Source organism: Homalodisca vitripennis, chromosome 6 (genome assembly GCF_021130785.1).
Source record: "Homalodisca vitripennis isolate AUS2020 chromosome 6, UT_GWSS_2.1, whole genome shotgun sequence".
NCBI lineage: Eukaryota > Metazoa > Arthropoda > Insecta > Hemiptera > Cicadellidae > Homalodisca > Homalodisca vitripennis.
This window is the reverse complement of record NC_060212.1, coordinates 8,462,490-8,486,191: the sequence shown is the minus strand read 5'-3', so window position 1 is coordinate 8,486,191 and position 23,702 is coordinate 8,462,490. Positions and strand designations below refer to the sequence as shown.

At 34.9% G+C, this 23,702-nt stretch overlaps 1 protein-coding gene across 1 annotated transcript in view; it reads right to left on the bottom strand.

The window, feature by feature from the left end:
* The window catches only part of LOC124364091 (lachesin-like), a 98,734-nt gene that overhangs the window by 6,786 nt on the left and 68,246 nt on the right, over nt 1-23,702 (bottom strand). The window contains exons 7-9 of the mRNA XM_046819274.1: nt 9,114-9,288; nt 6,172-6,299; nt 2,622-2,838 (exon numbers count right to left, since the gene is read on the bottom strand). Of these exons, the coding sequence (XP_046675230.1) occupies nt 2,622-2,838; nt 6,172-6,299; nt 9,114-9,288 (520 nt within the window). The remainder of the gene's footprint in view (nt 1-2,621; nt 2,839-6,171; nt 6,300-9,113; nt 9,289-23,702) is intronic.

The window sequence follows — 23,702 nt, the reverse complement described above, 5'->3', positions numbered from 1 at the left end:
ATACTTAACACTCAGATTGCTCTATCAGCTGGTATTGTAATGATAGTATTGCAATGCGCTACCAGCACTGTAGAGCTAAGTGGCTGAGGGTTGTGTGTTGTAGTGGGGGGTTGGTTGTGGGGTGGGGGGTGCGTTTGTGACGCAGGGCCCAAGGCGATGTACGGATAGTGGCCTTGTCCGTGGGATTGGTATTTGCCGAGATCCCTCGATGTTCCGACCTAATTTGTACTATTTTGTTGGTTTAGGACCACGGAGTACGGCGATGATCCTCGGCGCAATTAAAACATGTTTGTGCAGCTTTACTTATGTACAAAGCCTGATTCAACAGTGCACTGCAATTACGTCAGACCAAGACGGTCTTCAGTTGGCAGATTTCTACTTTTTCTTAGTTGTATATTTATATTTAAGTGCACATATATTATCTACGTTACTTATAAATTCTGCATATCTTAATGAAACATCTCATGATATTTTACAAGAATAACACTTACTATTTCATCCCACAAAACCAATAAAGTATAGAACTGGACTATTATCGGAATCTTCTGAAAGGTTTATATTCAAAACAAGGTGCATTATTCATTGGATACGAGTACATATGAAATGATTATTCAAGGTATAGTAATCATTGAACACATATTAGATGTTTATAAGGCATCAGTTTGAATTTAATTGAAGCATATCATCGAACAATTACGAAATGTTTATTACGAAACTCACGAAATAGGCGCTGTACATTTATAAAATGTTTACTGTCAAACAGACCATAAAAACATATTGAAAAATGTCTAATGTTATTATCCGACCAGACATAGTCGTTTTAAATAACCACAATATTAAGGACACCTATGGATATTAAAGGAGATATAAATACATTTTGAACGGCAAATTTACAAGTAATCAATTATTTTTTATAGTAGTAATAGGAAATTACAAATGAAATACTAAACATTGATAGTTTATTGTAAATAAATTATATATATTCATTACTACTATAGGTAATTTAAGTTCTAAGTTGAAACAAAATATTTGAAAAGTACACCTTAGCTGAAAATCCTCCACATTTTATTCGTTTGGAAGCCAATAATTCATTGACAGAGAATATAAATTGATAAATACCTACATATATACTGATATTGATCACTACATTACCAATGGAAGAGTTTCAAAACATACACACAGATGATGTGCAAGCTCCCAACTATCTAAAAAGGAACTAATTGAAACCGGAAACAATGTCCAATACAATAACGTATTATTATTGTTGCATCGAAAAGTGTTTAATATAATTAAGTAGAATGCACCTTTTAATACTTTTAAAGATTTTATTTTTACGGTGTACATTTCGCATTTGTAAAATACACCTTCAGGTGCTGTAAATTAAAGTAAATTAATTAATTGAAGTAATAATTGGACAAAATTGACATATGTTTTAACTGCCTTGGTATAACAACGAATATTCGTCTATAAGACAAGTGAGAAATATCAAGTTTTTAAGTAAGGTAATTCTAAGCAAATATATATCTTAGCAATAAAATTATCATGGTTTTACTCTTCACTAGAAGGAGCTATTACCTTTTGCCCGTTTCTAGAAACAAAGAGGACTTTCGTGAAACTATAGAGTAAAAAGCAAGGCTGGAAAATATTTGTCTATCTGTCCGCATGATATCTCGCTAAGGAACTGACTTTTACATAAAGTTTTATATTTACGTAGAGTTTGCTGAGCGTTAGCGAATATGTTTACCTTGGTCTTGAGTTGTTAACCATGATGGCAACTACAAAATATAAACATAAATAAATTTGTCAATAAACTGAATATAAGACAAGAGATTTTATCATAGATTAACTACCTCAACACATAAAACATTTTAGTGACTTGGTTTAAACATTTAGTTTTAAAAAACAGACATAAAACCTAACAATAAACAAAAATGCGAATATATTCATGACAAGATAAATATCAATAAATATTTAATCTGTAGACGTAAAGTTTTGCATGAAACTTAATTTCTACATAAACAAGAATGACTTCTATGATGGTGCATGTCCAAGAACAGAATTTGGTTGAGTTTATCACTCATTAGGTAGAAATTTTTCCTTCTGTCTGTGGGATAGGGAAGGTGTAAAATTTTATTTATTGTATGATTGATCATCTTGAGAATAAAGTGACTTGTAGACTTGAAATTCTGCACGCAACCTCAGGGCACCCTGAAGCCTGTTACGAGACAGTTGAGGTGGGGAATTCGTACGCGGTAGTTAAAAAAACTAGTTAAATTTAAAGTACAAGTTGCTGTTATTTTTTTGTTAAAGGAAAGTTTCTGGTTAAACATTGCGCCGAAAATATATAAGAAAACATTGATAATCATATTTTTATATTTTATGTAGGCGTTTAGTGTTCATATTTTATAATTGATGATTCCCTAATCGGCGAAAGCGATTTTGAACAAAACTGTTGTGGAATGCCAAAATTGTCTTCAATACTATATCGTCATAGAGACTGCTTTTAGGATTTGATTGTCAAGAAAAACAGAAACCTACCATTCTTTCTTGAATAATCAATTTTTACAACTGTCTACATTCCTTAACCAACAAAATATATTGAATTACTGATACGAACTCACCATATATCTCCTGGCCTGGGCCTCTGGTGTAGAACTGATAAGCGTCGGTCACTTCGTTCCAGCCGTACCTGTTCTTGGCCTGTACGATAGCCTCGTACACGGAGGCCGGCTCAAGTCCCCGGATGTTGTAGGACATCAGGTGAGAGAAGGTCTCCCCGTTCGTCGGCTGGAGCATGACGTCATGCCACTTGCCGTGGTTCTGGTGAGTGTCGTTCATCTGAGACAATTACGAGATAGTGATAGCACTATATCTGAGACAACAAACAAGATGGTACTAGCCTACATGACGGTAATACACATTTCAGTTGTATGTCTGAGATTGGAACAGGATATAGTTATACTATTGATGGCTGCCGGACTATTGGAGATTTGCTGGTAAATATTTGGCACTCTAAGGTTTTATTGTACACGAAAGTGATGATGATAATGAAAATGATTTCACTCGTCCATTCTTTTTTAAATGTTTACATTTTTTGGTTTACTTAGAACTTAGGTAACCATGTTGGCTGTAATGTGGTTAGTTAATTTTATATATAAATGTATTGTGTTGCTACAATTATAGTGAGTTCAGTATTAAAATGTTTTAAAACTACACCGCGCTATTCCACTTACTCGCCCGGCACCTGCAGGAACGCTAAACAGAATACAGTTAACAAAATAGTTCATTTCTTTACTTCAAAATGTTGGCTGTCCCTCCATTCATCCATGTTATTATTCATGAGACCATCCCGTAGTAAAAGGTAACCACGAAAACCGGCAACAACGGAAAACCTGAAATACTATTATAATTATTTTATGACAAGTTATAACCTGTTACCAGAATAGAGCAGTAGAGTACATAATTATTTGTGTTCTACTCCCAGAGTATGGTACAAGTGAACTCTATTCAACTTGACAGTGCAAGTGTTTTGTGAATGGTATCATTGCAATGTAATGAAATTTAAGTTAATAGTCAGTGTATTGAATAACTTTGTAACTTATGATGGATGTGTGTATTGAATAACTTATGGTGGTTTCCAGACGGATAGACATCCCTGATGCCGGAAAAAACCGTAAGTATGTCAATATGCATGTGCTCCTGTTCAATAATAAAAACCCTGTACAAACGCAGTGTACCACCTCTGTTTTCTAAATTCGACTAAACTATTTAATTGAAAACAATTAGTATTTTATCAACTAGAATTCTATGAATATAACAACCAAAAAAAATATAGTCAAGTACAACAAACATATTTGTATGTTACTTTGTCTGTTTGAAATTACTGATATTGATCGGTGACGAAAATGGATTGATTTATTTAGCCCAATTGATAAGCTAATATAGTAATTGGCTCGTGTGTTTTAAAGAAGGACATTTGACGAAGTTACCAACAGTTTTAGTAAGTAGTGTGTTTTTTGAACTGACAGTAACAGTTATATATAACAGTTATAAGGCATCGCAGTTCGTTACAAATAGGGTGATTTGAATTAGATTAGCGATAAAGAGCCATGGCACTGTTATGTGGCTTCGAATGTCTAATTTGGAAACATGAGTGAAACACGTAATATTGAATGAGTAGATCTATTGTAATTTAGGAGTTTCGGATCATGGCTCCTATCCGTATTAAAGGAAGAGGATACTCAGTATCCTTGGACATTTGTTGAGTGGCAAATATCAGTGTTGCCTGAACTGACCAATCACATAGCACCGGAAGTAGCAGCATCTCAACAGAAGATTAGTTTGGAAGACAAAACATAGTAATCTAAGATAGTAACTAACAATAACTAGTTAGCTACAGTGGAAAAGAGGTAAGTTTATTGTATTGTAATTAGCTAATATCAATGATGGTGGTGGGACCTTGAAGAAGGATATACAATAAACATCAAGTGGGAACTGAAGTTTATGTGCTGGATGGTTTGCACTTCCATACAAATATGAGTCAATGAAAAAAGTCATCGACGCTGACCCTTTCTCAAAAGTCGTATCACTAATAGCCAATATCACTATGTTCTAGCGATAAACTATCACTTGGGAGAATTGGGTTTGTTGTGCACTCTGCATTTGCAACTTATTTCTCTTCTGCTTAGGGAAACTATCATGAGAGTTCTCCCTAGTAGTCATACGAACTTCACTAGATACAATAACATTACCACCAGAGCTATAGAGGCTGCACTGAGTTAGGATATGCTTTAATCTTTCTAAGTTTGGGATTTGGAAGGGATAAGGATAAGTAAGGACTACTGTTGAGTACCAATCTCTTTCCAATCACTCTTTTAAACATATTCCAAAGATTTTCCGCAGTTTCTGGGAACATAAACAATAGTGAACCTATCATTTGACTCTAAGAGCACTTATGTAAACACCATTGGTCACCACGATGAGAACATAATTTAATAAAATATTTAAGGATCACAAACGTATATATATATACACGATGACGCTTATACCTAAAATAGCACATTTAATCACTACTAATTAGGTGACCACAATTGTCTTACAAGAAAGAAGGTTTAATCACAAGATAAAAAATAAGAACTTTATTAGAGAAATGTAGCATTTGTTTAAAGGGCTAAAACGGCCTTTGAACGAACACAGCAGTTAAAATTATAGCAGTATTGAGTATTTGAAGTTATTTTGTAAATCAGATATGTTAACTTTGCTTGCTTGTTATTTTCAGATAACATGCAAGGCGAGGAAAGCCATGGGTCCGCTATGTATAGCAACGGAACCGAGATACCTAGCTTTTTCGTTCTAAAGAAAACCCACTATATTTCGACTCCCAAAAAATTCAAAAATACCCAATTTTTATAAAAGTAATTTTTTAAAGATTTCAAAACCTAATGCCGAGGCGTTACTCATTTTAAAAGTCTCTATTCAATAATCATAGAAACTTTTAAATTTATTACGCTCTTTTAAGTTTTATCCGACGTTACCAAAAAAGTTATCTTTCGAAAAATATCTATATTTGTCTCTTTTCAGTACATTTCCAAATTTTTAAAATAGTTTTTAAAACTCTTCTAACCACCGGTATAACCACACTCCGCTAGTAGACACACGGAACGGAAAGTTGAAGTACACGTGATGTAATATATTTCCGAAAAAGTTTATTGCAATGTTTTATAGTTTATTGGACATCCTGTAGGACAAGGACTGACAGGCTATATGTGCTCCTGGGACAGTATGCGGCGGTATACAGTACGCCGCAGCTCGCGTTTACAACCATTTTTACGACGACACGCAATGGGCTGATTTATGTGTTTATAAAAGCTCTATGCTTTTTACGATTCGGCAAAGGCTATACGGCACAATAAAGTGTCAGTTTCTTGATAATAAAATGGAGCTGGGTTTTACACTGATGATGACAGTATAACTCATGGCAGAATACGACATTGTTTCTATTGTCTTTTAGAGCATACGGAAATATAACTGACTATAAGGTCTGGTGGTATTTGAATTATGCTTGTTGATATGCATTGTGTACAAAGTTTACCATGATAGTTATAATGTAATAATGACACTAATGGAATATTATATGAAGTGATGGAAGTAAAATTAATTGTGTAATCATACCATGACTTTCCGAAAGAGAAGCCGGACTTCTTCAAGCGGAGGATAACTTTCCACCAGCCACGTGAGATTGTAACTGTCCTTAGCTCTGGAGAACGGAGCAGATCGAAATTCTGCTGGGCTTGGTTTGCCTGTGAAACGTAAAACATCGTCTCAACATGAACATGCCAAGAGCATATTACTTACAACATAAGCACATAACAATATCATCTTAGAAAATAATCATACTTTTAATCAATATCCATTGTAATTATATTTTAAAATCTATGCTTACTTTAAATAGAACTTCACTCACCCTTGACTAATAACGCCAATTCCCTGTTATATGATATCGTGATTTGTAACTTGAAAAGATACTGACCGAATGTTCCAATATTTGCATAAATCTTTTACATTTATACTTGTAAATCATTATAAACAAGAATGTATGTGACAAGTTATTGAAACCTTAATAAATTAAAATAGATAATTTATACGGTTTATTACATATAATAAGGGATAATCTAAATATTTCAGAGGAATTTTAATATTTAAGAACAGTGATAGCTATCATCTAGTGGATTTTTATATTGTTTTATATTACAGCTCAACTATGGAGAGCGATCTTCAGACAACAGTATAAGAAATGAAACTGGCAAAGCCAGTAAAGCAATTCCGTATGTTTAGGTGGAGGGGGGGGGCAGATTTATCGTGATTAACTGAGTCTCAAAAGATTGATACGGCTTCTTTATTACAAGCTGATATTCGGTCATTTGAAGCCGGCTTTACTGTTATAATAATTCCCTTAAAAAATAGCTGATTTGATAAAAAAAATATTTGATGGCTGACTGGACGTGGTTTACCTAGATAGTTAATAAAAAAGTGGAATTTATAAATGACCACTATGGTAAATACAAAATACTTGATAAAAAAATATTATAAACGTGTATAGTAAATATATTTTTCATTTCAAGGCCAAATGTAATGTACTGTATGGTGAAGTTAAGTTTTGCTACGTTGGAATATCATGTTATGTACAAGGTCCATTGATATTGCTCAAGTAATATTATTAGATACTGTGTTACTTCAGACGAGACACTTCTTTGACCTACGTGTTAAGAAAATTATATATATGTATATAAAATCGACTTAAATAATCTAACAATTTTTTGCTGTTAGTATATGCTATTTTAGTATACACTAATTTGCTTGTGTTAGTAATTTTAATATTTTTAATACAATTACTCTTTTTAAACTAACGACATAAAATATTTTTCTGTTTATATCTATAAAAAAAAAACTGGAAATAACAAAAAAGTTGATACTTAAAGTTAATGGCAATAATTTAAAACTTAAATCGTAAAAGAAATACCTAAAAAGTGGTAATTTTATATACCAGTACAAGAACATTGGAAATAATTTTGTTATTATTGACAGTAGGATACATAGCATAGACTTGTTCATAGACTTGTCTACGTTTTGTTCCTCTATGCTTGTTGGCCGACAGTCCCGGAAACTACACTAATGAAACAAGCAACGGCACAGCTGTTCTCTATCTTTCCTCATAACAAGCCGGCTGCACCTGGGTGAATCCGCTTCCACAGGGAAACTTGATATTAACATGATCCTCAGTGAATGAGATAATTTTATTTATAAGAAGGACAGTTGATATCAATCAAGGATCTGATAGCTCATTGTAAAATCGAGTTCTTGTCTTCTGTATCATTCCTCATAACAAGCCGGCTGCACCTGGATGAATCCGCTACCACAGGGAAACTTTATATTAACATGATCCTCAGTGAATGAGATCATTTTATTTATAAGAAGGACAGTTGATATCAAAAAGGATCTGATAACCCAATTGTAAAATCGAGTTCTTGTCTTCTGTCCGTCCGTCTTTAGAGATTTTATATTTACGTTTAAGAAAGAACTGTATTTATATTGGGGTTAAAAGGTCTAAGAGCGACAAAAAAGTTTAAAGGTTCTTTTAAATCTTAAGATAATTAAAAATAAAACTATAACACTTGTTAATAATAATTAAATTAGTTAACTACAGATATTTGTAATTCTTGAAAATAAAAAAAAGTTGCGCACAATTTAAATGTAGCCGAAGGTTTCAACTGTATATACTGTATGTTTCATACGTAGGAAAATTTGATTGCAACTTTTATGGTATCAATAATAAAATATTTAAACCATAAATATTTAAACCAGTAATATTTATTACTACAGTTAAAAGCTAGTACCTCTAGTATTTCCTGGCCAATTTTTATTTTTAGTCCTGAAAACGAGTTTACAGTAGTATTTTTTTTTATAAATTACCAAATAAATTTAGCAGCATTTATTACACACTTTTTCTGTCATAATAATTTTAAGTGATTAAACTTTAAGGGTTTCAACGACACGCTATTTTGAAGCGTGAAACAATAATAATGATTATTTTATATTCCCAATTTAAATATGATACCTAAAATAATGATATAAAGAATATTTATTTAAACGCAATATGCATTCAGAATAGTCAAGTATTAAGTAAAAACCAATTTTTCATAAAACTAAAAAAAACAATTCTATGGCCCATGGTGCTTGGTACTTGCTAGGAAGGGGAATGTAATGACAAACATGTTGTCTTATCATCTCCATCATGTCCTAAGAAAGATCTATTTTAGTGTCCTTTACTTAAGTGAATTTGACTACACTACGTTTGACAACGGTTTTGCAAAGAAAATAATAGATTTTTGCGTTGTGACCTGTTTTGGCTTCAATTTGCCTCTTAAGCTCAGGAGGTTGTATTAAAGCAGGAGAGTTCAGCTGCAAAAAAACTTCTACCTTATGCCAGGATGGAGATGGTAAGAAAGCACCTTTGCCACAAAATATTCCTCCATTTTGCCAAACATCTTGTTTGATGAGTTAATATATTTCAAGTACGATGATGAATGTAGTGGTAAACATCGATATTTACTCACCTGATAGCTCCATATATTTCTTGGCGCGTCCCAGTGAGTTATCTGCCACGCAACTGTAGTTACCGAAGTCTGAACTCTGCACGTTGCGGATGGTTAGCGTGTGTTTGTTGGCCCGAGTTTCCATTGTCCTGCGCTCTGTCGGGTCCAGCAGGAAGCTGTCCTGGTACCAGATCATCTGCAGGACACACAAATGTTCCAGTTAACTAAAAAATTGCACGTTGATTGTGATTTTTAGGGATTAAGGGATTCTGCTCTTTCTACGTAGCCTAATGGTTAAACTGGATATTCAACGTACCTTACAAAAAAGGAATTACAAACAATTATGGGAAACACAGTTATAGGAAACGTAGCTATGGTGGGAAGACTTGATTCAATGTAAATGTTGAGTTTAGCTCCAGCTGCAATGAACGTTTTTAATCGTTTTTATCTACTCAGACGAACGTGAACCCTAATTCCGGCAGTCAAGTCTATGACAGCGTCAGATTCCTAGGAGGGAGGCGAAATGTAACTAAACTCAAAATTCACAGTTATAGGAAACGTAGCTATGGTGGGAAGACTTGATTCAATGTAAATGTTGAGTTTAGCTCCAGCTGCAATGAACTTTTTCATCGTTTTTATCTACTCAGACGAACATGAACCCTAATTCCGGCAGTCAAGTCTTATGACAGCGTCAGATTCCTAGGAGGGAGGCGAAATGTAACTAAACTCAAAATTCACAGTTATAGGAAACGTAGCTATGGTGGGAAGACTTGATTCAATGTAAATGTTGAGTTTAGCTCCAGCTGCAATGAACTTTTTCATCGTTTTTATCTACTCAGACGAACGTGAACCCTAATTCCGGCAGTCAAGTCTATGACAGCGTCAGATTCCTAGGAGGGAGGCGAAATGTAACTAAACTCAAAATTCACAGTTATAGGAAACGTAGCTATGGTGGGAAGACTTGATTCAATGTAAATGTTGAGTTTAGCTCCAGCTTAAATGAACTTTTTCATCGTTTTTATCTACTCAGACGAACATGAACCCTAATTCCGGCAGTCAAGTCTATGACAGCGTCAGATTCCTAGGAGGGAGGCGAAATGTAACTAAACTCAAAATTCACAGTTATAGGAAACGTAGCTATGGTGGGAAGACTTGATTCAATGTAAATGTTGAGTTTAGCTCCAGCTGCAATGAACTTTTTCATCGTTTTTATCTACTCAGACGAACGTGAACCCTAATTCCGGCAGTCAAGTCTATGACAGCGTCAGATTCCTAGGAGGGAGGCGAAATGTAACTAAACTCAAAATTCACAGTTATAGGAAACGTAGCTATGGTGGGAAGACTTGATTCAATGTAAATGTTGAGTTTAGCTCCAGCTGCAATGAACTTTTTCATCGTTTTTATCTACTCAGACGAACATGAACCCTAATTCCGGCAGTCAAGTCTATGACAGCGTCAGATTCCTAGGAGGGAGGCGAAATGTAACTAAACTCAAAATTCACAGTTATAGGAAAGTTTTGGAAAATTACCGATATCACTATTTAAAACCCGGCTGCAATAAAACTACGACTATTTATAGAAACAATTTATTATTTTTTTTTTTTTATTTTATTTTTTTTTTTGTAACACATCATTTTACATAATCATGGCCCCACCAAGTCAACATGACTTATCGGTGAGGTCCATAATGAAACCTAAAAAAAAGCAAGATACAAAATTACAGTTTCATTAATTATTTGTTTTGATCAGTTTATAGTTCATGCTTTTTCAAGAAAATGTTATATTGCTCTTTGTGTGGCTGTGGTGCTTCTATAACTCCAGATTTTTAAATATTGGCATTTTATACAGCGTAGCATTAAGAGGGAAATGTAACTACATACATTATTCAGAGTATAAATAGATAATAAATTATATAACTGGATATATAACAAAATATATAAAATATTAGCCCATCAACAAATAACATTCTATAAATAGTTAAATATAAGCAACAAATCTCTTAACATTCAACAACAATAACAAAAATATCAATAAATAACATGAACCATCAAACAACAAAAATAACAATAAATATTTAACATTATATATACATCCTAGTTTTATCATGCAATTATATGCTCTTTTTTATTGTAGCGTTATGGAAGATTTAATATAGTTTCTAAATTTCAAATATAGTTTTGAGTATTTAAACTTTAAAGTACAACAATATTTGTTATGTTTTCTAACTATCCAATAAAGTATCAACAAAATTTAAAAAAAGTGTTTGACTACGTATTAATTATAGCTTTAAAATCAGAACTCCTCGATAACCCTAAAACAAAAACTATGCTCGTAAAAGTGAATGAGGATTAGCACTGAATTTTGAGTTAAGCTCCAGTTCACCTTCCTTTTATTGCAGCGTCTGGTAACTGACTCTGTCTCAGACTTGACTCTTGGAATCTAGAGTCATGTACGTCGGAAGAGATCCAAAGAAAGAAGACGAAGCTCGAAACGAAACATTTACGTCGTTTAAACATCAGAGACGCCTATAAATAAGTAAAATGGTAGTCTCATTGCCTCAGTTGTGTACCTGACGAAATACACAAATTTCACTTGATTCAATCCTTTCTAGCATGGCACTTTATGTGTAGGATTAGCATTGTTATATTAAGGCTATAATTAAAGTGGCCACCAGTATTTCCGGATTTAGACACCTAGTTTAACGATCTTAAATTAAAAATATCTTCAGTATAAGTAAATAGTTTTATTCCTTGTTATAAATACTACACAATTTACTTATTGTAAACAATCATACTCTTTCATACTTCATTTATATTAGATAGGATCTGTGTTAGCTTCTTTGTTTTAAAGGTTATATTTGACGATGGAAGGATTGTGAAGGAAACAGGATTTTTCAAGAAAACAAGAAATTAGTAACAAAGTAGCAAATGTCCGGAAAAATCCTGTTTCCTTCACGTGTTAGCTTCATATCAAAATGTGGATTCACGTAGAACACAGTTTATGTAATCCATTACAGTTACAGTTTACCAACATGTTTACATTGTAAAATATCGATTTCGATGTTCAACAGTTCATAGGGATGGCATTAGTGAATGTACGATGAACTTAGAGCTTGTATTCAATTTTATATATTGCTAGGATATATATGATAAAAATAAACCTAATAAGGATATGCATTATCTCCGAATAACTTTATATGTAAATGAGCAAAGCAAAAATAAAAAAGTTGTCTGCATATGTGTGTAACGGCCGGAAGTTACGATTTTTAATTTCACCCCTTAGACCGGAAGTAGAGTATGTCCAGGTTAGTTTAACTCCACATTACCTAAAAAATTATTCATCGCACATTGGTGGGAATCAGCACAATATTTGGTGTATTAATAGTAAGACATAGCCCCCTAAACTAGACGCAGATGAAAAGGGCCGGAAGTCGGCACTGTTTAAAGAATTTAGGCTTCTCAGACTCATGGATGTATATTCACATGATCGGAACAAGGAAAAACGCAATTATGGGACTTGAAATATTATTTATGCTTTTACACGCACAAAACCAGTTACTGTATAAGGAGTAGGTGCGCATTGTGCGCGGAACTTGTCACGCGAAGAGTTGTAGAACAATGGTCTAGTACTCTAGTTATTAAACTTTAAATATTGTGTACATGATTGATTAACTGCAGCGGATAGTGTTTGTTCCCGTTTAAAAGGATATTAATATTAAAATACTAGCTAAACAAACGCTAGAACTTGTAGTTTTATATCCCTTTATAGACTGTAAGTGACACAAAAGGAGGGACGCGGCTAAAGTAACCAATATATGCTTCATTAACATCCGAGCATAGTTTAATAAACATTGTAATCACTTCTCGGATAACGTAATACCCGGCGACCTACTTGAGTCGCGAGACGTCTTAACGTAACATTAATCCTGCACAGTCCGGGGTTAATCAGTTTAGCGTAATTAACATTCAAGTAGTGTTTAATAAACGTTGTAATCACTTCTCGGATAACGTAATACCCAGCGACCTAATTGAGTAGGGAGACGTCTAACGTAACATTACTCCTGCACCGGTAATCAGTTTAGCGTAATTAACATCCAAGTATAGTTTAATAAACATTGTAATCACTTCTCGGATAACGTAATACCCAGCGACCTAATTGAGTAGCGTCTTAACGTAACATTACTCCTGCACAGCCCGGGGTTAATCAGTTTAGCGTAATTAACATTCAAGTAGTGTTTAATAAAGATTGTAATCACTTCTCGGATAACGTAATACCCGGCGACCTACTTGAGTAGCGAGACGTCTTAACGTAAACATTACTCCTGCACAGTCCGGGGTTAATCAGTTTAGCGTAATTAACATCCAAGTATAGTTTAATAAACATTGTAATCACTTCTCGGATAACGTAATACCCGGCGACCTACTTGAGTCGCGAGACGTCTTAACGTAACATTAATCCTGCACAGTCCGGGGTTAATCAGTTTAGCGTAATTAACATCCAAGTATAGTTTAATAAACGTTGTAATCACTTCTCGGATAACGTAATACCCGGCGACCTACTTGAGTCGCGAGACGTCTTAACGTAACATTAATCCTGCACAGTCCGGGGTTAATCAGTTTAGCGTAATTAACATTCAAGTATAGTTTAATAAACGTTGTAATCACTTCTCGGATAACGTAATACCCGGCGACCTACTTGAGTCGCGAGACGTCTTAACGTAACATTAATCCTGCACAGTCCGGGTTAATCAGTTTAGCGTAATTAACATCCAAGTATAGTTTAATAAACATTGTAATCACTTCTCGGATAACGTAATACCCGGCGACCTACTTGAGTCGCGAGACGTCTTAACGTAACATTAATCCTGCACAGTCCGGGGTTAATCAGTTTAGCGTAATTAACATCCAAGTATAGTTTAATAAACATTGTAATCACTTCTCGGATAACGTAATACCCGGCGACCTACTTGAGTCGCGAGACGTCTTAACGTAACATTAATCCTGCACAGTCCGGGGTTAATCAGTTTAGCGTAATTAACATCCAAGTATAGTTTAATAAACATTGTAATCACTTCTCGGATAACGTAATACCCGGCGACCTACTTGAGTCGCGAGACGTCTTAACGTAACATTAATCCTGCACAGTCCGGGTTAATCAGTTTAGCGTAATTAACATCCAAGTATAGTTTAATAAACATTGTAATCACTTCTCGGATAACGTAATACCCGGCGACCTACTTGAGTCGCGAGACGTCTTAACGTAACATTAATCCTGCACAGTCCGGGGTTAATCAGTTTAGCGTAATTAACATCCAAGTATAGTTTAATAAACGTTGTAATCACTTCTCGGATAACGTAATACCCGGCGACCTACTTGAGTCGCGAGACGTCTTAACGTAACATTAATCCTGCACAGTCCGGGGTTAATCAGTTTAGCGTAATTAACATTCAAGTAGTAGTTTAATAAACATTGTAATCACTTCTCGGATAACGTAATACCCGGCGACCTACTTGAGTCGCGAGACGTCTTAACGTAACATTAATCCTGCACAGTCCGGGGTTAATCAGTTTAGCGTAATTAACATCCAAGTATAGTTTAATAAACATTGTAATCACTTCTCGGATAACGTAATACCCGGCGACCTACTTGAGTCGCGAGACGTCTTAACGTAACATTAATCCTGCACAGTCCGGGTTAATCAGTTTAGCGTAATTAACATCCAAGTATAGTTTAATAAACATTGTAATCACTTCTCGGATAACGTAATACCCGGCGACCTACTTGAGTCGCGAGACGTCTTAACGTAACATTAATCCTGCACAGTCCGGGGTTAATCAGTTTAGCGTAATTAACATCCAAGTATAGTTTAATAAACGTTGTAATCACTTCTCGGATAACGTAATACCCGGCGACCTACTTGAGTCGCGAGACGTCTTAACGTAACATTAATCCTGCACAGTCCGGGGTTAATCAGTTTAGCGTAATTAACATCCAAGTATAGTTTAATAAACGTTGTAATCACTTCTCGGATAACGTAATACCCGGCGACCTACTTGAGTCGCGAGACGTCTTAACGTAACATTAATCCTGCACAGTCCGGGGTTAATCAGTTTAGCGTAATTAACATCCAAGTATAGTTTAATAAACATTGTAATCACTTCTCGGATAACGTAATACCCGGCGACCTACTTGAGTCGCGAGACGTCTTAACGTAACATTAATCCTGCACAGTCCGGGGTTAATCAGTTTAGCGTAATTAACATCCAAGTATTGTTTAATAAACATTGTAATCACTTCTCGGATAACGTAATACCCGGCGACCTACTTGAGTCGCGAGACGTCTTAACGTAACATTAATCCTGCACAGTCCGGGTTAATCAGTTTAGCGTAATTAACATCCAAGTATAGTTTAATAAACGTTGTAATCACTTCTCGGATAACGTAATACCCGGCGACCTACTTGAGTCGCGAGACGTCTTAACGTAACATTAATCCTGCACAGTCCGGGGTTAATCAGTTTAGCGTAATTAACATCCAAGTATAGTTTAATAAACGTTGTAATCACTTCTCGGATAACGTAATACCCGGCGACCTACTTGAGTCGCGAGACGTCTTAACGTAACATTAATCCTGCACAGTCCGGGGTTAATCAGTTTAGCGTAATTAACATCCAAGTATTGTTTAATAAACATTGTAATCACTTCTCGGATAACGTAATACCCGGCGACCTACTTGAGTCGCGAGACGTCTTAACGTAACATTAATCCTGCACAGTCCGGGGTTAATCAGTTTAGCGTAATTAACATCCAAGTATAGTTTAATAAACATTGTAATCACTTCTCGGATAACGTAATACCCGGCGACCTACTTGAGTCGCGAGACGTCTTAACGTAACATTAATCCTGCACAGTCCGGGGTTAATCAGTTTAGCGTAATTAACATCCAAGTAGTTTAATAAACGTTGTAATCACTTCTCGGATAACGTAATACCCGGCGACCTACTTGAGTCGCGAGACGTCTTAACGTAACATTAATCCTGCACAGTCCGGGGGTTAATCAGTTTAGCGTAATTAACATCCAAGTATAGTTTAATAAACATTGTAATCACTTCTCGGATAACGTAATACCCGGCGACCTACTTGAGTCGCGAGACGTCTTAACGTAACATTAATCCTGCACAGTCCGGGGTTAATCAGTTTAGCGTAATTAACATCCAAGTATAGTTTAATAAACGTTGTAATCACTTCTCGGATAACGTAATACCCGGCGACCTACTTGAGTCGCGAGACGTCTTAACGTAACATTAATCCTGCACAGTCCGGGGTTAATCAGTTTAGCGTAATTAACATCCAAGTATAGTTTAATAAACATTGTAATCACTTCTCGGATAACGTAATACCCGGCGACCTACTTGAGTCGCGAGACGTCTTAACGTAACATTAATCCTGCACAGTCCGGGGTTAATCAGTTTAGCGTAATTAACATCCAAGTATTGTTTAATAAACATTGTAATCACTTCTCGGATAACGTAATACCCGGCGACCTACTTGAGTCGCGAGACGTCTTAACGTAACATTAATCCTGCACAGTCCGGGGTTAATCAGTTTAGCGTAATTAACATCCAAGTATTGTTTAATAAACATTGTAATCACTTCTCGGATAACGTAATACCCGGCGACCTACTTGAGTCGCGAGACGTCTTAACGTAACATTAATCCTGCACAGTCCGGGGTTAATCAGTTTAGCGTAATTAACATCCAAGTATAGTTTAATAAACGTTGTAATCACTTCTCGGATAACGTAATACCCGGCGACCTACTTGAGTCGCGAGACGTCTTAACGTAACATTAATCCTGCACAGTCCGGGGTTAATCAGTTTTAGCGTAATTAACATCCAAGTATAGTTTTAATAAACGTAACGTTGTAATCACTTCTCGGATAACGTAATACCCGGCGACCTACTTGAGTCGCGAGACGTCTTAACGTAACATTAATCCTGCACAGTCCGGGGTTTAATCAGTTTAGCGTAATTAACATCCAAGTATAGTTTAATAAACATTGTAATCACTTCTCGGATAACGTAATACCCGGCGACCTACTTGAGTCGCGAGACGTCTTAACGTAACATTAATCCTGCACAGTCCGGGGTTAATCAGTTTAGCGTAATTAACATCCAAGTATAGTTTAATAAACGTTGTAATCACTTCTCGGATAACGTAATACCCGGCGACCTACTTGAGTCGCGAGACGTCTTAACGTAACATTAATCCTGCACAGTCCGGGGTTAATCAGTTTAGCGTAATTAACATCCAAGTATAGTTTAATAAACGTTGTAATCACTTCTCGGATAACGTAATACCCGGCGACCTACTTGAGTCGCGAGACGTCTTAACGTAACATTAATCCTGCACAGTCCGGGGTTAATCAGTTTAGCGTAATTAACATCCAAGTATAGTTTAATAAACGTTGTAATCACTTCTCGGATAACGTAATACCCGGCGACCTACTTGAGTCGCGAGACGTCTTAACGTAACATTAATCCTGCACAGTCCGGGGTTAATCAGTTTAGCGTAATTAACATCCAAGTATTGTTTAATAAACGTTGTAATCACTTCTCGGATAACGTAATACCCGGCGACCTACTTGAGTCGCGAGACGTCTTAACGTAACATTAATCCTGCACAGTCCCGGGGTTAATCAGTTTAGCGTAATTAACATCCAAGTATAGTTTAATAAACATTGTAATCACTTCTCGGATAACGTAATACCCGGCGACCTACTTGAGTCGCGAGACGTCTTAACGTAACATTAATCCTGCACAGTCCGGGGTTAATCAGTTTAGCGTAATTAACATCCAAGTATTGTTTAATAAACATTGTAATCACTTCTCGGATAACGTAATACCCGGCGACCTACTTGAGTCGCGAGACGTCTTAACGTAACATTAATCCTGCACAGTCCGGGGTTAATCAGTTTAGCGTAATTAACATCCAAGTATAGTTTAATAAACATTGTAATCACTTCTCGGATAACGTAATACCCGGCGACCTACTTGAGTCGCGAGACGTCTTAACGTAACATTAATCCTGCACAGTCCGGGGTTAATCAGTTTAGCGTAATTAACATCCAAGTATAGTTTAATAAACATTGTAATCACTTCTCGGATAACGTAATACCCGGCGACCTACTTGAGTCGCGAGACGTCTTAACGTAACATTAATCCTGCACAGTCCGGGGTTAATCAGTTTAGCGTAATTAACATCCAAGTATAGTTTAATAAACGTTGTAATCACTTCTCGGATAACGTAATACCCGGCGACCTACTTGAGTCGCGAGACGTCTTAACGTAACATTAATCCTGCACAGTCCGGGGTTAATCAGTTTAGCGTAATTAACATCCAAGTATTGTTTAATAAACGTTGTAACCACTTCTCGGATAACGTAATACCCGGCGACCTACTTGAGTCGCGAGACGTCTTAACGTAACATTAATCCTGCACAGTCCGGGGTTAATCAGTTTAGCGTAATTAACATCCAAGTATAGTTTAATAAACTTTGTAACCACTTCTCGGATAACGTAATACCCGGCGACCTACTTGAGTCGCGAGACGTCTTAACGTAACATTAATCCTGCACAGTCCGGGGTTAATCAGTTTAGCGTAATTAACATCCAAGTATTGTTTAATAAACGTTGTAATCACTTCTCGGATAACGTAATACCCGGCGACCTACTTGAGTCGCGAGACGTCTTAACGTAACATTAATCCTGCACAGTCCGGGGTTAATCAGTTTAGCGTAATTAACATCCAAGTATAGTTTAATAAACGTTGTAACCACTTCTCGGATAACGTAATACCCGGCGACCTACTTGAGTCGCGAGACGTCTTAACGTAACATTAATCCTGCACAGTCCGGGGTTAATCAGTTTAGCGTAATTAACATCCAAGTATAGTTTAATAAACGTTGTAATCACTTCTCGGATAACGTAATACCCGGCGACCTACTTGAGTCGCGAGACGTCTTAACGTAACATTAATCCTGCACAGTCCGGGGTTAATCAGTTTAGCGTAATTAGTGAAGAGCAGAGTGTGAGAGAGTGAGTTGTTAACGGAGATAAAATACTTCTAAATTACTGTAGAGTGTAGATCGATTCGAAAAGTGTATCTCCATTAAGTATGGATTATGCAAAAATAATAGTACAGCATCAAAAGTAACTCTGTAACATATGTTAATAAAATAAAGTAGCTTTCAGTTAGGACATTTTGAATTTTGCCGGCATACTTGTACCCCTTATACCAGTTTTATAGTTGCAATCAGTACTGCACAATGGCGTAGTGTAGAGGGTAATGTGGTAATCGCATGTTAACTGAATCAAGCAACGTTGAGCGTGGCTGCTGCTTGGATGTGTGATCGCTAATCGATCCTGTCACATCCAAGTCATGGGTCTCCAGATTAAGTGTTATGGAGGGCTTCTTAGCCCTGAGTAAAGTAAAACAACTTTGATTTGGACTTTTTTTCAGATATACGTTAAAAATATTTAAAGGGTTCCACAGCCAAGGTCTTGTGATGATTGGTCATTTTTATTTTATTACAGTATTGCTAACTGTTGTTAAATACATAAATCCGATAAAAGATTATTAGGAAAAATAAAATATCCAATTTTCGTCTAAAACACGACACTTGCCTTATCAGTAGCTAAATTAATACAATCTAAATAATTATTAAAATTATGACACTATGTTTTATATTCTAAAACCACATATGGAAAACTATATGAACACCTAGAAGTTCCCCGTTATAAAGGATGGCCAAATAAGAAAATTATTTAAGGTTTACATGTAAAATATGAAACCTAATTAAAAATGGCCACCATAACTCAAATAACAGAAAACTGTAGCTTACTTTCTTTTATGTACACATAACAATAATGTGACGGTAGTTACAATTCACTATCACGAATTTTCATGTATACGGTTACACTACCTACTAGTCACATATATAAATTGAATAATTATCAAAACCAAGAGCTCCTCAATCACGTATCATATTGAGTTATTAGTCCACAGTTTTAATGAAAATATGCCTAAAATAATTAGGCTTGGATGTTGGGAAAACCCAAAGAATTGGTTAAAATGTTTGATGTAGCAAAATTGTTTTATATAATTCCATATCGAATTTAGGTGTTTGAGATCCATTTTCAGTAAAAGCATTATTAATATATATTAATGAGACGCAAAGTTCGTCGTTAAAATTATTTTCGCTTACTTCAACCTCACGGATTGATTCGTAAGATTTTAAACCGACAGTAATAGCGGTGACGCCATTAAAATCTGAACAATGACGAGTATCTTCGTCCCTGTAAGAGTTCGTTTTAAGAATTAGAATAATGGACTGCTTGAAGAAAAGCTTCACAGAAGCGTTTATATTATAAAGCATTTACAAAATATAAATATTTGGCCTATGTTAAACCCTAGGGTCTTGCCAAATCGTGTATGTAAGGTATTATTAACCGGTATATTGATAAAAACGTAAATGAATCTATTTATGAAATTAGTTATTACTTGTTACATTCAAGATGTTTTGAAACTCCTTAAAACTTGTATAATATATCAGATATTTAATTAAAATTATTTCAAGTTTAGGAATCGCCATTCGGCTGTATCGCAATATTATTCTACAATAATATGTTTGTGATTAATGATTATAACCTCCAAAACAAATATTTGAGGTTATTCACTAGACAAGTTTATTTAATTATATTGTTACGCACTGTAACTTGGAAAAACACAATGAAATAACCATATTATAGTACAAAAATATGATACACTGTATGTAGTATGTATGATATTATGAGACACAACATAAAACACTTCAATATTTGTCACAAAATAATTATTGAATTTTTAACAACTTTAACAAATTTCAATTGAATTATCACATTGGATATTAATTCCTGTCACAGCCACTAAATGGTAAGTTGTGAATCGTCCCCTTTATGTTTTCAGATTGATTACCGCGTGACTTATCACATTATAAGATAACGGGTTTCGCAATGCTGGTAAGTTACCGAATAGATTATAAGATAAATGACTACTTATTACACTTCATATCTGTCACATAGGATGGTAGTGAATCACTCGAACTACTGAAAAACTTAATTTTGGTGATTTAACAGAAAAGGTAAAAATGTTATAGCCTATAAATTATTGTACAATGATCATAACTATCACTCGGTGAAATATTTTCAGTTGTACAGGGATTTCTAAACTTAATATAAGGTGATATCCTTTTGGTAGTGGTACAAAGTGGAAAGGAAGTTTCATTTGATGATTTTTTAAATTTGTTGTGTTCCACAAAATTGCGGGATATTGGAGGCAACTCAAAAATTTAAATATAACCCCCTTTCAAGTGACCCCTCACTTAATAAATAACATAAGAAAGTAAACTAGAGATAGCGATCTCTTTTCAATACAAAATAATAAACAGAGTTATAGAAAAATATTTTTTATTACTCACCATGTTTCCAAGTCAAATGAAATGTTCAAACTGAAGCCCACTTACTATTTAGCAGTGAGAAAAGCGTAGAGTGAGCATCTCTCTCACGTTTTGAAAAGCCTGAAGTGAGTTTTGGTTGCTGTTCTCAACAATCCTATATCTTACATTTTCAACATTGTATATATCGTGTGTTTTTTTTAATGCAAGAGTAGAGACTTCATTAAATTTTTTTACGACCTATTATTTATAATGGGAAAAAGACAACGATTTCTGATTTTCACCATCACCTAAGTTTGTTTATGCTGTACATCATGAGGGTTCATTTGAAAAAGGTTTACATTTTAAAATTTGTTTTACCCACAAAATACCGCATTTCGGGGGACAGAAAAATTACGAAAATAATCAAATTAAACTTTTTTTTAAATTGCACCACTAACCAAAGGATATCTCCTTATATAAATTTTACAAAAAAAAAAAAAAAATAGAGGGAGGGGTTAATGACTTATTTTTCACCCTATATACAGTTTTTGACAACATCGCCTTATAATACAGTAAACTTTAACATTAAAGTGGATAATATTTTATCTAAGCATTACGGTTCCAGATTTCAAAGTTTTATCTTGAAATATTATAACAAGACACAAACTTTAATGCGCTAAACGTATTTCAATATGTAAGCATAGACAAAGTAGGTAGTCAATTCATACTACAATATTCATTTAAATCACCAACTAAACAAATATTTAAAAATTAAATTTTTAATAAAACACTGTAAAAGGTCACACCTTCAGTGAAAAGTGTGTTTCATGTTTCAGTACCAAATTGATTCATGATAGTAATAATTCTTTTTATGTTTTTTAAACTGTTTTAATATTTACAAAGTGCCAGGAGATAATTCTCTTTCCAATTTTAATATAGTTAGTATGTTGATACACAATTTGATAATAGTACGAATGTTAAGTTATTACAATATTTAGCTGAGCGTCAGCGAAGTCTACCACACGGGGGACTTGAACAATTTAATTCCTGTACGACTGTGTTTCCACAAGATATATCAAAAACGATTTGACCTATAGATATGGTCAAATTATCTATAGATTTAAAGCTTATTTTTTAAATGGCCAACACTGAGTTCGATGTTACATGTCATCCCATGGGATATGGATGAACGTTAGCGAACATTTTTACATTAGTATTATTGAAAAACAACATGGTAATAAGAAATAGTAAAATAAATAATTTGTAAACAAACTCAGTACACTCATAGGAGATTTTTTAAACGTTACATTATCCCATAGAGCCTAACTATCCCAATACATACATAAATTTATGGTGACTTGTTGTGTAGAATTAAGTAAACGCTGATATGAAAACCAATGTAATGAAAAAATGTGTGATTATATCATACGACAAGATATATCGAGAAATATTTTATCTATATACTTGAAAGTTTGCATTTAATTTAATTTTTTCATAGTCAGGTCTTCTTCAGTTCTATGATGGTCCACGTACATTAAGGGAATTTAGCTGAGCGTCATTGAAGCTTATGGCACAGTAGGCTGAAACAATTTCTCTTTATAAGTCCGCGGGGGAATGTAAAAATTTATTTTCTGTATGACTGTGTGCCTTTCTATCTGTCCGCAGAGTTAAATATTGATTTACAATTTTGTAAATTATTTCAGTGAAGCCTGTGCATAGTAGTTTGAGGTTTAACGATTAAGAGAATACACCTAAGTGAGAACTTTCCCCTGACCGCTCTGACCCACGTAACTGATGGCGCATCTCCAAACATGGATTTACTAAAGGCCGTCGAGTCCTATCACTCACTACGCCGACACAATTTCTATATTATTTGGCGGGTGATGGAAACCCACACCGACGTAAGTTTCCACTCTTAGCCCGTCACCAATCAAAAGCAAAAAAAACCACAAATAATTAATTGTTTTCAAAATTGACAAACTTAAGTTTTAAATGCCATATTAATTTTATTAGCAAAATAAGGATTTTTGCGACCTTACTGACGGATGTATCACCATAAACCATTTTGTTTCGCTTACGGTAAACCCAATAATATAGAGTAACTTATCATATCATATAGGCCTACCGGGGCTTACT